Source organism: Tachyglossus aculeatus, chromosome 14 (assembly GCF_015852505.1).
Source record: "Tachyglossus aculeatus isolate mTacAcu1 chromosome 14, mTacAcu1.pri, whole genome shotgun sequence".
Taxonomy (NCBI): Eukaryota; Metazoa; Chordata; class Mammalia; order Monotremata; family Tachyglossidae; genus Tachyglossus; species Tachyglossus aculeatus.
In genome coordinates, this window is record NC_052079.1 from 3,516,022 (window position 1) to 3,530,532 (window position 14,511).

At 41.9% G+C, this 14,511-nt stretch overlaps 2 protein-coding genes across 2 annotated transcripts in view; one reads left to right on the top strand and one right to left on the bottom strand.

Annotated features, from left to right (window-relative positions):
- The window catches only part of ERO1A (endoplasmic reticulum oxidoreductase 1 alpha), a 44,976-nt gene extending 38,926 nt beyond the window's left edge, over positions 1–6,050 (top strand). The window contains exons 14-16 of the mRNA XM_038756729.1: positions 1,161–1,247; positions 1,330–1,463; positions 4,912–6,050. Coding sequence (XP_038612657.1) covers positions 1,161–1,247; positions 1,330–1,463; positions 4,912–4,972 — 282 coding nt within the window. The 3' untranslated portion in view covers positions 4,973–6,050. The remainder of the gene's footprint in view (positions 1–1,160; positions 1,248–1,329; positions 1,464–4,911) is intronic.
- Positions 6,051–6,983: 933 nt separating this feature from the next.
- The window catches only part of GPR137C (G protein-coupled receptor 137C), a 30,639-nt gene continuing 23,111 nt past the window's right edge, over positions 6,984–14,511 (bottom strand). The window contains exons 5-7 of the mRNA XM_038756830.1: positions 12,364–12,489; positions 12,105–12,223; positions 6,984–9,817 (exon numbers count right to left, since the gene is read on the bottom strand). Of these exons, the coding sequence (XP_038612758.1) occupies positions 9,643–9,817; positions 12,105–12,223; positions 12,364–12,489 (420 nt within the window). The 3' untranslated portion in view covers positions 6,984–9,642. The remainder of the gene's footprint in view (positions 9,818–12,104; positions 12,224–12,363; positions 12,490–14,511) is intronic.

Sequence of the window (14,511 nt, forward strand, 5' to 3'; positions counted from 1 at the left end):
ATCCCGGCTGGGTTCAAATCCCGGCTCTGCCAACTGTCAGCTGGGTGACTTTGGGCAAGTCACTGAACTTCTCTGGGCCTCAGTTCCCTCATCTGTAAAATGGGGATGAAGACTGTGAGCCCCCCGTGGGACAACCTGATCACCTTGTAACCTCCCCAGCGCTTAGAATAGTGCTTGGCACATAGTAAGCCCTTAATAAATGCCATCATTAGTATTAGTATCATACCGTCAAAAATTCCCGATGTAACCCGACTGAATATGAGGAATCCAGTTAATGAGCTTTTGCTCAAAAAGTGAAAGCAGAAGCTGGGAATCAGCTTGAATTTGGAAGGAATCCAATTAATGAGCTTTTGCTCAAAAAGTGAAAGTAGGAGTTGGGAATCAACTTGAATTTGGGGTTCATTTATATTCATATATCATATTTATTATCTTGTATCTACCTCAACGCTTAGTGAAGTGCTTAGCACATGGTAAGCACTTAACACACCACAATCGTAAGGTCTTCCGTATTTGAAAGGGATCTAAGTTCAGCTAAGCAGCATACAATAATAATGATGGCATTTGTTAAGCGCTTACTATGTGCAAAACACTCTTCTAAGTGCTGGACAAGCCTGTAGCAAACACATGCAAATCATCATGTCTTTGTTTCTGATGAATTTATTCCACTCGTCCAACCTACTAGAATTTACAGAAATCTGGCTTTGATTTTTGACTCTTCAAACATGGAGGAATCAGTAGCAAATATGTCTGTGGTTCCAGTGCATTTTAGTGAAACGAGGAAGATGTAATATTTCTAGTGGAAAGAACATTGGAAGTTGCAGGATGTGAATATTTAATTTAAGGGCACTCTTCAAATCCATTTTGAATTCCTGACTTTGTATTGGAAGGTTAAAAAATGCCGATAGATTTTAAGAGCATAGATTAAAGCATATTTTTATGAATTTTCTGATTCCGAATCCTAGCAAGAAAAATTTATGCCTGTAGGAGCTGTTTATTGTCTTCAGTCTTCAAATATTCCATTCTTTTATATATAAACCAGGATTGCAATAAACTTATAATACCTTTTGAGAGATGCTAACAGCTAATTTGTGATCCCATAACTTTATAGATTGGAATGGAACAATAACTTTGGAGTAATTGCAGGTTTAATTATTTTTTAGGAGGACTTTAAGCTACATTTTAGAAACATCTCACGAATCATGGATTGTGTTGGTTGTTTTAAATGCCGTCTTTGGGGAAAATTACAGGTAAGAAAATCAAATAAAATCCCATTTCTATTATTTCTTATGTTAGTGGCCCCTGACTGACTTTTTTTCCCCTTTATTTTAGACTCAGGGTTTGGGTACCGCTTTGAAGATCCTATTTTCTGAGAAGCAGATAAAAAACATTCCAGAAAGTGGCCCTTCTTATGGATTCCACCTCACAAGACAAGAAATAGTATCGCTCTTTAATGCTTTTGGAAGGTTAGTTGGGAGTAATTTTTTTTTTTTGTTCTGTTCGATAAGCAAAATAACATGCCTACACCCAAAGCGACAAAGGGGCGGAAAACTTCCTTTGTTTCTTGGTGCGTTGCAAATTTTGCAGAAGACTTGGTGGGATATTTCTTATGAAGACAAGGACTCTAGACACAATAATAAGGATGATGATTATTGTTATATTTGTTAAGCCCTTACTATAGGTGAAGCACTGTTCTAAGACCTCACATAGATACAGGTTACTCGGGTCAGACACAGTCCCTGCCCCACATCACAGTCTGAGTAGGAGAGAGAACAGGAATCCCCATTGTAGAGTTGAGGAAACTGAGGCACAGAGAAGATGTGATTTGCCCAAAGGCACGTAGCAAGCAATTTTGGTCTAGCGTTAGAACCCACGTCCTCTGACTTCAACGCCTGTGTTTTCACTAGGCCATACAGCGTCTATCTTTGATAGACACTAAAATGAATTTACTGGTCCATGCAATTTTAACCCCCTAGCTCCACACTAATGCCCATTATACATACATTAAAATGCAAAGATAAATACTTTACCTTTATTTTGAACCCACGTCCTCTGACTTCAACGCCTGTGTTTTCACTAGGCCATACAGCTTCTATCTTTGATAGACACTAAAATGAATTTACTGGTCCATGCAATTTTAACCCCCTAGCTCCACACTAATGACCATTAGTTAGTTAATGTTAATTAACATTAATTAATTAGTTAATGTTAATTCGTAATTATACATACATTAAAATGCAAAGATAAATACTTTAGCTTTATTTTGAACCCACATCCTCTGACTTCAACGCCTGTGTTTTCACTAGGCCATACAGCTTCTATCTTTGATAGACACTAAAATGAATTTACGGGTCCATGCAATTTTAACCCCCTAGCTCCACACTAATGACCATTATACATACATTAAAATGCAAAGATAAATACTTTACCTTTATTTTGAACCCACGTCCTCTGACTTCAACGCCTGTGGTTTCACTAGGCCATACAGCTTCTATCTTTGATAGGCACTAAAATGAATTTACTGGTCCATGCAATTTTAACCCCCTAGCTCCACACTAATGACCGTTATACGTACATTAAAATGCAAAGATAAATACTTTACCTTTATTTTGAACCCACGTCCTCTGACTTCAACGCCTGTGTTTTCACTAGGCCATACAGCGTCTATCTTTGATAGACACTAAAATGAATTTACTGGTCCGTGCAATTTTAACCCCCTAGCTCCACACTAATGACCATTAGTTAGTTAATGTTAATTAGTAATTATACATACATTAAAATGCAAAGATAAATACTTTACCTTTATTTTGAACCCACGTCCTCTGACTTTGACGCCTGTGTTTTCACTAGGCCATACGGCTTCTATCTTTGATAGGCACTAAAATGAATTTACTGGTCCATGCAATTTTAACCCCCTAGCTCCATACTAATGACCATTATACGTACATTAAAATGCAAAGATAAATACTTTACCTTTATTTTGAACCCACGTCCTCTGACTTCAACGCCTGTGTTTTCACTAGGCCATACAGCATCTATCTTCAATAGACACTAAAATGAATTTACTGGTCCATGCAATTTTAACACCCTAGTTCCACACTAATGACCATTAGTTAGTTAATGTTAATTAACATTAATTAATTAGTTAATGGTAATTCGTAATTATACATACATTAAAATGCAAAGATAAATACTTTACCTTTATTTTGAACCCACGTCCTCTGACTTCAACGCCTGTGTTTTCACTAGGCCATACGGCTTCTATCTTTGATAGACACTAAAATGAATTTACTGGTCCCTGCAATTTTAACCCCCTAGCTCCACACTAATGACCATTATACATACATTAAAATGCAAAGATAAATACTTTACCTTTATTTTGAACCCACGTCCTCTGACTTCAACGCCTGTGTTTTCACTAGGCCATACAGTGTTTATCTTTGATAGACACTACAATGAATTTACTGGTCCATGCAATTTTAACCCCCTAGCTCCACACTAATAACCATTATACATACATTAAAATTCAAAGATAAATACTTTACCTTTATTTTGAACCCACGTCCTCTGACTTCAACGCCTGTGTTTTCACTAGGCCATACGGCTTCTATCTTTGATAGACACTAAAATGAATTTACTGGTCCATGCAATTTTAACCCCCTAGCTCCACACTAATGACCATTATACATACATTAAAATGCAAAGATAAATACTTTACCTTAATTTTTTCTTGCTAAGATAAATAACTTAGGAGCCCTGTGAAATTTAATCTCATGGTTTCATCTCTGTTTGTATTTATTAAGCACATCCCTTCCCATCCCTCCTTACCCCCGGCCCCTTAGCACGGGCCTGTCAGAAGGACCTAGGTTCTAATCCAGACTCTGCCCAGACTGAGCCCCCTTTTTCCTCTCCTCCTTCCCCTCCCCACAGCACCTGTATAGATGTTTGTACAGATTTATTACTCTATTTTACCTGTACATATTTACTATTCTATTTATTTTGTTAACGATGTGCATTTAGCTTTAATTCTATTAGTTCTGACGACTTGACACCCGTCCACATGTTTTGTCGTCTGTCTCCCCCTTCTAGACTGTGAACCCGTTGTTGGGTAGGGACCGGCTCTATATGTTGCCAACTTGTACTTCCCAAGCGCTTAGTACAGTGCTCTGCACACAGTAAGCGCTCAATGAATATGATTGAATGAATGAATTTGTCTGCTCCATCACCATGGGCAAGTCATTTAACTTCTCCATGCTTAAACTCCCTCATCTGTAAAACGGGGATGAAGACTGTGAGCCTCACCTGGGACATGAACCTGTGTCCAACCCCAGTGCTTAGTACAGTGCCTAGCACATAGTAAGCCCCTAATGAATACCATTAAAAAAAAAGTGGCAGAGATAGGATTAGAACCATCCAGAAGGTGCCAAAGATACACTTTGGCTTATTTTTCCAGGTAACTCCATAGCCCCCTTTAATCATTAATGGGGGCAGCTTTTAAGACTTAATACTGAACTTTTTGAGGAGTAGTAATAAAACACAGCCCTTAAGATTTTTGTCTGGATAACTATATGGCAGCATCAGCATTTTAAAATTAATGATTAAAGTCTATTACCAAGAAAATGTCTTAGAAAAACTGCCCAGTGGTGGGGCCTTGTGACTTTTACTAGTCTCTAGACTGTAAGCTCATTATGGGCAAGGAACGTGTCTGCTAATTCTGTTATATTGTACTCTCCCAAGCACTTAGTATAGAACTCTGCACATAGTAAACATTCAAAAAATACCATTGATTAATTCAGAATGCAAATTTGCCTTAGCTCCCAGAAACACATCTTTATTCAGGAAACACTTTTTTAAGATATTTTAACTAAATTCTTTTCACTTGGAACCTCACTTTTTCCCTTTTCTTTCTTACAGAATTTCAACAAGTGTGACAGAATTAGAAAACTTCAGGAATCTGTTGCAAGATATTCATTAAGGAAAGGATTATATTAAAGTGTACTTTTTGGGGGAAAGATGAATGATCAAAAATGATAGGTTGCTTATGTGGAACAATAGTAATGGGAGCCTTCTGGGAATCCATTTTATACAAGGCTATGTTTTGTAAAAATTGTTTAAAGTGTGTATATTGTATAAATTGAAGGTGACAGGGATGCTGAATAAAGGCGGGACTGAATCACAGGAGGCTCCATGAGGGCTAGGTTTGGATTTTTTTTACTCAGACTACACAGCAAAGCCAGATGTCGGCTGCATTCGTCGCATCTGAAGAAAACTTGATAAGAACAATGCTGCCACTGGATTATTAGGACTCATTACCATAATTTGCAACACAATGTATTTGTCCAAACTCACCCCAGTGACCAGTTGTCTCCTGCATTTTGAAGATTCAGCGTCGGACCTTCCAAAGAAGCCAACGGTCCCGAAAAGTTTGCCTGCTAAATGTTGAAAAGTTTCATGCCCCGTCTGTTGAAGTAGCTCATTTGCAGCAGCCCTATGGATTATGTTTTTGTGCTTTCCTGTCCCAAGTTTGGTCGCTTTTCCAGGACTCCCAGCTCAATCCCCGGCTCTGACCAGGACTCTCCTACTCTGTTTTACAAGGATGGCAGGGAAAGGCATCAGAGCGGCAGCAAGAGTCTGGCCCAAGCTACTCTCCCCTCTCTGCCCTCCAGGGTCAATTCTCTATTAATTACCATTATGGTACAAGTCTTTGGATGAGGCATACAACAGAAGACAGCACTAGTTCGTGGTAATATTTGCATTCACTTATATCTTGAAATGGCTTGTGGCTGATTTTTGAAAATACCCTCCGCTTTGAGGTGAAACAACAGTACATGCCTATTGTGTACTATAGAGCCAAGGGTAGTTCTTGAAAGAAAGCCCCCACTCTTTAAAATAAAATTGGGCCAGAGCCTCTTTCACAAGTTACCACTTTGGTTTGCAGGTTTAAAGGCTTAAGTCTATTACATAACAGGCTGTAGTTTTCTTGATAAGTAATAATAATAATGATGGCGTTTATTAAGCGCTTACTATGTGCAAAGCACTGTTCTAAGCGCTGGGGAGGTTACAAGGTGATCAGGTTGTCCCACGGGGGCTCACAGTCTTAACCCCCATTTTACAGATGAGGTAACTGAGGCACGGAGAAGTGAAGTGACTTGCCCAAAGTCACACAGCTGACAAGTGGCGGAGCCGGGATTCGAACCCATGAACTCTGACTCCAAAGCGCGGGCTCTTTCCAGTGAGCCACGCTGCTTCTCCTATAAGTAGTGAACTGGAGCTTTATATAATTGTGAGAGGACTTGAAACTAAGCTATTCTTGTTCTTGTCCAAGTTAACATGTTTAGAAATTACCTTAATGTGATTACCATTGCCAAAAAAACCTGTGACATTTTTGTCTTCGTGTACTAAAATTCCTGATCCTGGTCCCAGGTGAGTGGAAAATAGTATTGCCATCATCCAAGCAAGTGTAAGAGCATAATAATTTGGAATTACCTGAAGCCGCGCAGGGGCTTCACTCTGTTTACTTTGGTTTTTACTTCTGTCGTATGGAGGCCCCGAGTATTTGAATGAATAAAAGGGTCTCCCCTCTGATCATAATTAAAGGTGGGAGAGGATATGATTTAAAAAAAAAAACTGGGTTGTGGAATTCTGTACAGAAGATATTTTCTGACCATCAAGGAGTTGCATATAGTACGTTTTACATTTTAATATTTAGAACGATCAAAGTTTAACAGCACCTGTCTTAGGAACAATATGCAGTGCAAATAAACCTGTTAGCAGATCTACATAAAACTACTTGAAGCATACAAGCAGTGGACCTAAGTGGGGTAAAGAGTTGAATTATACCCATTTAAAATAGGAAGTCACCCTACCAGTGAAGGCTTTGCCCTCCAAGATCAATTAGAGTATAGTCTATTATATATATATATATATATATATATATATATATATATTTTTTTTTTTTTATAAAGGATAGGCAACCCACCTCCACATAACACAAAACCACAATTTTATTTCAACAGTAGTGCTTTGTTACCATTTAGTGAGACAACAAGTACATTCATTGGCCACAGCGTTTTTCTGGAGTCAGTGTTCCACTGATTACATTGCTGAGAAATACAAAAAAAGAAAAAAAAAAAGAGAAAGGCAGCTATGCATATGAAAGCCACTTTTCAGCCATAAATCACATCTTCCGTAAAACTACGCGACCAGTTGCAATGAGCGGTCAGTTCCCGAATGAATGGCCATCCATACAAATTAAGACTTAACACTGCTAATCGCTCTAGAACTGAACACTTAAACAACACGACCCACTTCCCCAATTTAGGAGCCAAAAAGGAAGGTCTCAAGCTTGTCAGTATGTGCTTCAGTGCAAGATGAAGAGTGAGCCCATAGCCCTTTGTTTTTTTTTGTTTTTGTTTTGCAACACTCCCTTCCCTCCTGACCAAAACTTAAAGTGCTCCTAGTGCTTTGGAATTTTTAAGCAAAAACATGGGCCAGTGGGTGGGGACGGAAGAGACACATGGGAGCACTTGAGTACGTCTGAGAGCGATCGAGAGCAGGCTTTCGAATCTCAACTTGGAAAAGGAGAATTAAAGGGGCTGGAGAAACCAATGCATTTCTCCATGCCGCAAATGCTGGAATACTAAAGTGCCTTCGCCACCTTGCTGCTCGAGGAGCGGGCTGATAGATCGCTGCGGCACGTCAAATTTATCTGGATAGAAACCCTCGGACCAAGCACTGAGATTCAAAAGGTTCTGAACGGTTACAGTACAGGATCTCAAGTGAGCACAGTGGCAGATGGGCTACTGAGACAAATTAATCTAAAAAAAATGCAACTGCATTTAAAATGCACACAGCTATGTGCAAGTGTTAAGTTGCTACTTTTTTTTTTTTGCATTTCAGAAGTTACTACGTCTGCACTGCAAAGCTTCCACTAATGTTTAGTACCTGACTTTATTTAAAAAAAAAACACTTAGTGAAGATGTAGACATACCTACAGACTTAGGACTGACGTTCGTAATCACGTTTGCACTGAAATGTTGCCATTGGCCTACTAGAGTTCAAAAGCACGTCTTGCTTACCCCGTACCCTCTTAATTTTAAATACACGTGTTTCATTAGCAGTGGAACGATAACGGTATGACAATCTCAAAATCAGTATAGAAGTCAAGCTATACTAAGTCAAGAAGTCAAGCATTTACGCAGTTGGGTTCAAGTTCGAGGAGATGAGACAGGCTCTTGCCAAGTTATTGACTCTCTAACCACAGTCCGCCCTATCTGCTTGCAATCGCCTGGTGTTCTTCAACATCTGTTCCTATTTCCACAGAAGAACACCAGTCGAAAGGGGCCTTTAAAAATTCCACTGTAGACTCAGTGTAAACTTCCACTCCTTGGTTCAAGTTTTGAGCAGGGTATTTTACATAGTTAAACTTAGCTCCAACACCCTGCTAGTATACTGCTTCAATTTAAAGGTTCAAACGTTTCGATGGATTACCGTTGGTTTGCCAATGTGCTCATTCCCTTCCACCTCTCTGCAAATGTTTCCACCAGCTTGAGTTTAGCAAATACTAGTCTTGCTGTGCCCCGCTAATGAAGCTGGCAACTCCAAGCAAGGAGCACTCCGCTTGTGTTCATTTGAACAGGATTTCCTACACCTAGAGACAGTCCTGCTACTTGCACCGTTTCAGCTTGGAGTACCAACTATTTCGACTTCAGTAAGTGCCAAGATAGGTACCACTCTGTAGGCTGCGATCGGGCTCGGAGTTTAGTCAAATGGATCTCATGCGGTGAATAATTTATCTGGCCTCAGGAAGTTTCTACCACAATCTCACTACGGTTTTCTTCAGGCCAGCTTTCAGACACCGCGCTCTGTCCTGTGGGTTGGACCACAGGTTCTGGTGATAGGACCTCTGACCGCACTAGCTTACTTTTCTTTTTAAGAAAGTGACAGCTGCTATTTTGATAAAACAACATTACCCACTCTTCTGCTAGAGTTATTGCAATCCCATGGCAACGTTAAGCTTAGCCAAGATGACCTCTCCACTAATTCCCTAAGAACCCTTTCCACGGTGTTCAGACACTTAGTACCGCGTGGGAAAAGCTTGGACAATACGGGGCACAATAGAATGGACATCCCCAACTGTCACGTTATTACCATCAGCCTACACATATACTGCTGAATATTTGTTCTTGGCAGGACGCCTGCCTCCCAGCTCGAAAGTGCAATAAAACAAACCCTTCTGAACATCGGAGTGTGGTAACTAGCAGAACAGGGTCAGCTCCTTCAAAATGTAAAGATAAAAGTGCAAATATGCATTGGATGGAAGTCAGGAAGTTCTGGACAATCCAGCTCTACGATCCCGATGACCCGTTCCTTCCCTCCCTCCTCCTCCCAAGACAGTTTTCAAAAGATTGGGCTTCGTTTTTCCAGAAAGAGGCAGGAGTAACCGTTTCGTCTTCCACCGAGTGCAGCCGTCTCTCCAGGGCTTTGTTTTTAGCTGCATCAAGTAACTGGAATGTTTATGCCGATGGAATTAAACCGCCTAGAACGAACACACACACACACACACGCGCACAAACACACACCCGCGCACACGCACGCACACGCTCATGTAAACCGTTTTGAGCATGTTGGCTCTCGGTGCCGTCGTCAGTTTTGGGGCGTCGAATAGAAATGATGGTTGTTGGTTTCCAAGTTACCAGCAGAAAAGAGGAGGGGGACTGGATCTGTCGGGAGGCCGTTCAAATGAGGAGAGGCGGCGAAATTGCTGCCGCCACCGCTGGCTATAGTTCCGTACCAACCAGAGCTCTGGGAGTTGTTCAAGCTAGAAGAACAAGGGGGTCAACATCATCATCATCAATCGTATTTATTGAGCGCTTACTATGTGCAGAGCACTGGACTAAGCGCTTGGGAAGTACAAATTGGCAACACATAGAGACGGTCCCTACCCAACAGTGGGCTCACAGTCTAAAAGGGGGAGACAGAGAACAAAACCAAACATACTAACAAAATAAAATAAATAGAATAGATATGTACAAGTAAAATAAATAGAGTAATAAATGTGTACAAACATATATACATATATACAGGTGCTGTGGGGAAGGGAAGGAGGTAAGATGGGGGGATGGAGAGGGGGACGAGGGGGAGAGGAAGGAAGGGGCTCAGTCTGGGAAGGCCTCCTGGAGGAGGTGAGCTCTCAGCAGGGGCAGGGTGGGGGAATGAAAAAAAAAAACAAGCTTTAGTTGTATTCTGACAAATCCACTTTGATTCCACATATTGGAATCCACATCATATTGATTCCACATACTGATTCCACATCAAATTCCATTTGATTCCACAAATCCACATATTTATTACTCTATTTATTTATTTATTTATTTTACTTGTACATTTCTATCCTATTTATTTTATTTTGTTGGTATGTTTGGTTCTGTTCTCTGTCTCCCCCTTTTAGACTGTGAGCCCACTGTTGGGTAGGGACTGTCTCTATGTGTTGCCAATTTGTACTTCCCAAGCGCTTAGTACAGTGCTCTGCACATAGTATGCGCTCAATAAATACGATGGATTGATTGATTGATTCCAGAGACTTGCCGATTCACTCCGACTATGGACTCGTGCTTGGAGGTGGTAATAGTAATAATAATAATAATAATAATAATAATAATAATAATAATAATAATAGTATCTTGAGCACTTACTATGTGCCAGGCACTGAACTAAGCACTGAAGTGGATAAGAACAAATCGGGTTGGACATAGTGCCTGGTCTCGCATGGGGCTCACCATCTTAATCCTCATTTTACAGATGAGGTAACTATAGCACAGAGGAGTTAAGTGATTTGCCCCAGGCCACAGAGCCTAGTGACAGAGCTGGAATTAGAACCCATGACCTTCTGATTCCCAGGCCCTTGCTCTATCCACTATGCTGTGCTGCTTCCCTAGGAGATGCTAGATCTCCACTCCCAACCCCCTCAATCAATCAATCGTATTTATTGAGCACTTACTGTGTGCAGAGCACTGTACTAAGCGCTTGGGAAGTACAAGTTGGCAACACATAGAGACGGTCCCTACCCAACGGTGGGCTCACAGTTTAGAAGGGGGAGACAGAGAACAAAACTTATTAACAAAATAAAATAAATAGAATAGATATGTACGAGTAAAATAAATAGAGTGATAAATACGTACAAACATATATACATATATACAGGTGCTGTGGGGAAGGGAAGGAGGTAAGGCAGGGGGGATGGAGAGGGGGACGAGGGGGAGAGAAAGGAGGGGGCTCAGTCTGGGAAGGCCTCCTGGAGGAGCAGGCCCTCCCTCAAGAGATTATGGAATATATTAGGAACCTGTACTGGGCTCCAAACATCTGGGATAATACTGGGCTTAGCCGCTTTTCTTCAAGTTTTAACATGATAAAAGTCTATGCTTTATTTTTTAAGGTCTCGTGACCCGTTGATCGGACAGCAATGTGATAAACCCACCCTGGCTTCCTGAAAGAGAACTATAACTTCTGTCACCAGACAAAGTCAGAAAGTCTTGGGCTGGTAACAATAATATGAATATTTATTAAGTATTACAACGTGCTAAGTATTGGGGTAGGTGGAGAGGGAACCTCATCATCATCAATCGTATTTATTGAGCGCTTACTGTGTGCAGAGCGCTGTACCAAGCGCTTGGGAAGTACAAATTGGCAAAATATAGAGACAGTCCCTACCCAACAGTGGGCTCACAGTCTAAAAGAACTGTCTTAGACTCCCAATATAAGAGGGAGGGTGAGAAAACAGAAGTCCAGAAGGCTAAGTGAACAGGCCAAAGTTACCAGCAAACCAGTCCTTCGATTAGAACCCAGGTCTCCTTGATTTCCAGTTCTGTGCTCTTTCCACTACACTCTGTGGCTGTCCTATAAACAAAGCATTTCTGTTGGACTTTATATAGCAGCATCTTTTATTAGGCGAGACCCTAACAGTGACAGTTTTCACTTATTTGGTGCTAGGTTACTTTTCTGGTTTATTAATCTCCCTCAGAGCCCGTAGCTGACTACTGGGGGGGGGGGGGGGGTGTCCAGATGTTCACCAAGGGACACAAATGCCTAGACGGCTCGGTGGCACTCACCTCCCTTCCCTCGAACCTCCGAGTCTTGCAAGGTCGTCGTCGCTATCGTACCGTCTCGGGTTGTCGAAAAAGTAAGCGTGGGAACTGTAACTGTGACTGTTGACCATCCCAGCAGGGGCCTGTGAACAGAAAGTTTGGGGGGGGTGGACGCCGGGATTTTGATGGATACGACTTTCGATCCCCCCGTGGTAACTACTGACATTTGAGAATTAAGGGAGGGTCTGGGGCTGCGGGTAAATCACATCTCACGGCATCATACCAAATTCTGGTTCGGCCTCTGGGCCCGGAAGAACAGCACCACAGTGCAGGTTGGCACAAATTCCCACAGGAACAGGACCATTCCAAACACTACATATTCATCTCCGCTGATGTCTGCCACACGAGCCTGCGACAACAAGGGGATGGGTCAGTTTCTAAAGCTCTACCCGCCCCATCGGGCTCTTTAAGACCAAAGGCCCTCTAAGTAGGTAAGTTTCAAGAAAGATCTTAGAGTCGACGACAGCCTCTGCAAGGGTCTTTCCCACTTTTAGGGGTCATGGGGCTAGTGAGCTGTCAGTGACATTTCTAATCCAAGTTTGAAAATTGTGAACACTGATCCTGATACTGATACTGATCTTTTAGACTGTGAGCCCACTGTTGGGTAGGGACTGTCTCTATATGTTGCCAATTTGTACTTCCCAAGCGCTTAGTACAGTGCTCTGCACATAGTAAGCGCTCAATAAATATGATTGATGATGATGATGATCCCATGGCATTTTGAGTTCCATGTGCAAGGCAATATTCCACGCTGGAGAAGCAGCGTGGCTCAGTGGAAAGAGCTTTGGAGTCAGAGGTCGTGGGTTCAAATCCCGGCCGCGCCAACTGTCAGCTGTGTGACTTTGGGCAAGTCACTTCACTGGTCCTCAGTTCCCTCTTCCGTAAAACGGGGATTAAGACTGTGAGCCCCACATGGGACAACCTGATTACCTTGTAACCTCCCCAGTGCTTAGAACAGTGCTTTGCACATAGTAAGCTCTTAGTAAATGCCACCATTATTATTAATATGGACCTCCCATTGAAAACAGCTGCATAATCTTTAAGCCAAAGAGGAGGATTGCTAAATAGAAGCTAAAAAGCCAGCTCTCCACAGGACAAACTACTTCAATTGCTTTGATAGCTCTGCACCCTCAAAACGAGAGAGAGAGAGATACATATATTATATGGCTAAAATAATATATTTAAAATATAATATATTATATCCAATATATAATATAATATATAAAATATGGAATATATGGAATATATAATAGCTAATATATATATATATATATCCAGCCTGCCTTGCAACGGGTTTTAAACATCCTCTGGCCCATCCAACCAGATTATGTCCACTGACCCTCCCCTGAAAGTTAGAGTTGAGGAAAAATGGAAAGAGGCTGGGTGGAATCACAGCTATGCTCTAACGATTCTTTCCTTCATCCACCACTGATATTTACTGAGTGCTTAACTGAGTGAAGAGCCCTATACTGACCTGAGCATGTGGGAGGGGGTAATGTAATAGTAACAATCCTTGCCCGCAAGGAGCTTACCCTTTAATGGGGGAAATGGGCCTTAAAATAAATTACAGACGGGGAAATGGCAGGGAGTAAGGATATGTACATAAGTGTTCTGTGGCTGAGGGTGAGATGAATATCAAGTGTTTAAGGAATTGTCACATGCAGGTGACACAGAAGAGGAAATGATGGCTTAGTAGTCAGGGAAGGCCTCTTGGAGGTGGGATCTTACGAGGGCTTGGGCAGGTCTAGTGGACCATTGAAGCAACACGGTCTAGCGGAAGGAGCATGGGCCCAGGACTCAGAGGATGTGGGTTCTAATCCCGGCCCTGCCCCATGCCTGCTGTGCAACCTTGGGCAAATCACTTCACTGGGCCTCAGTTACCTCATCTGTAAAATGGGGATTAAGAGTGAGAGTCCCATGTGGGACAGGGACTGTCTCCAACCTGATCACCTTGTATCTACCCCAGTGCTTAGAACAGTGCTCGGCACACTGTAAGCACTTACATGCCACAGTTATTATTGTTGTTTTCATTAAGCCAGTTTTTCCAGAGCCAGCCACGACACACACCCCGATAATGGAGATGTGATGATGGTATTTAAGCACTTACTATGTGCCAAGCACTGTTCTAAGCACTGGGGGGGGGGATACAAAGATGGCGGAGGTGATGGCACTTATTAAGCACTTACTATGTGCAAAGCACTGTTCTAAGTGCTGGGGAGGTTCCAAGGTGATCAGGTTGTCCCACGGGGGGGGGGGGCTCACAGTCTTAGTCCGCATTTTATGAGGTAACTGAGACCCAGAGAAGTGAAGTGACTTGCCCGAAGTCACACAGTTGACAATTGGGGGAGCTGGGATTTGAACCCATGACCTC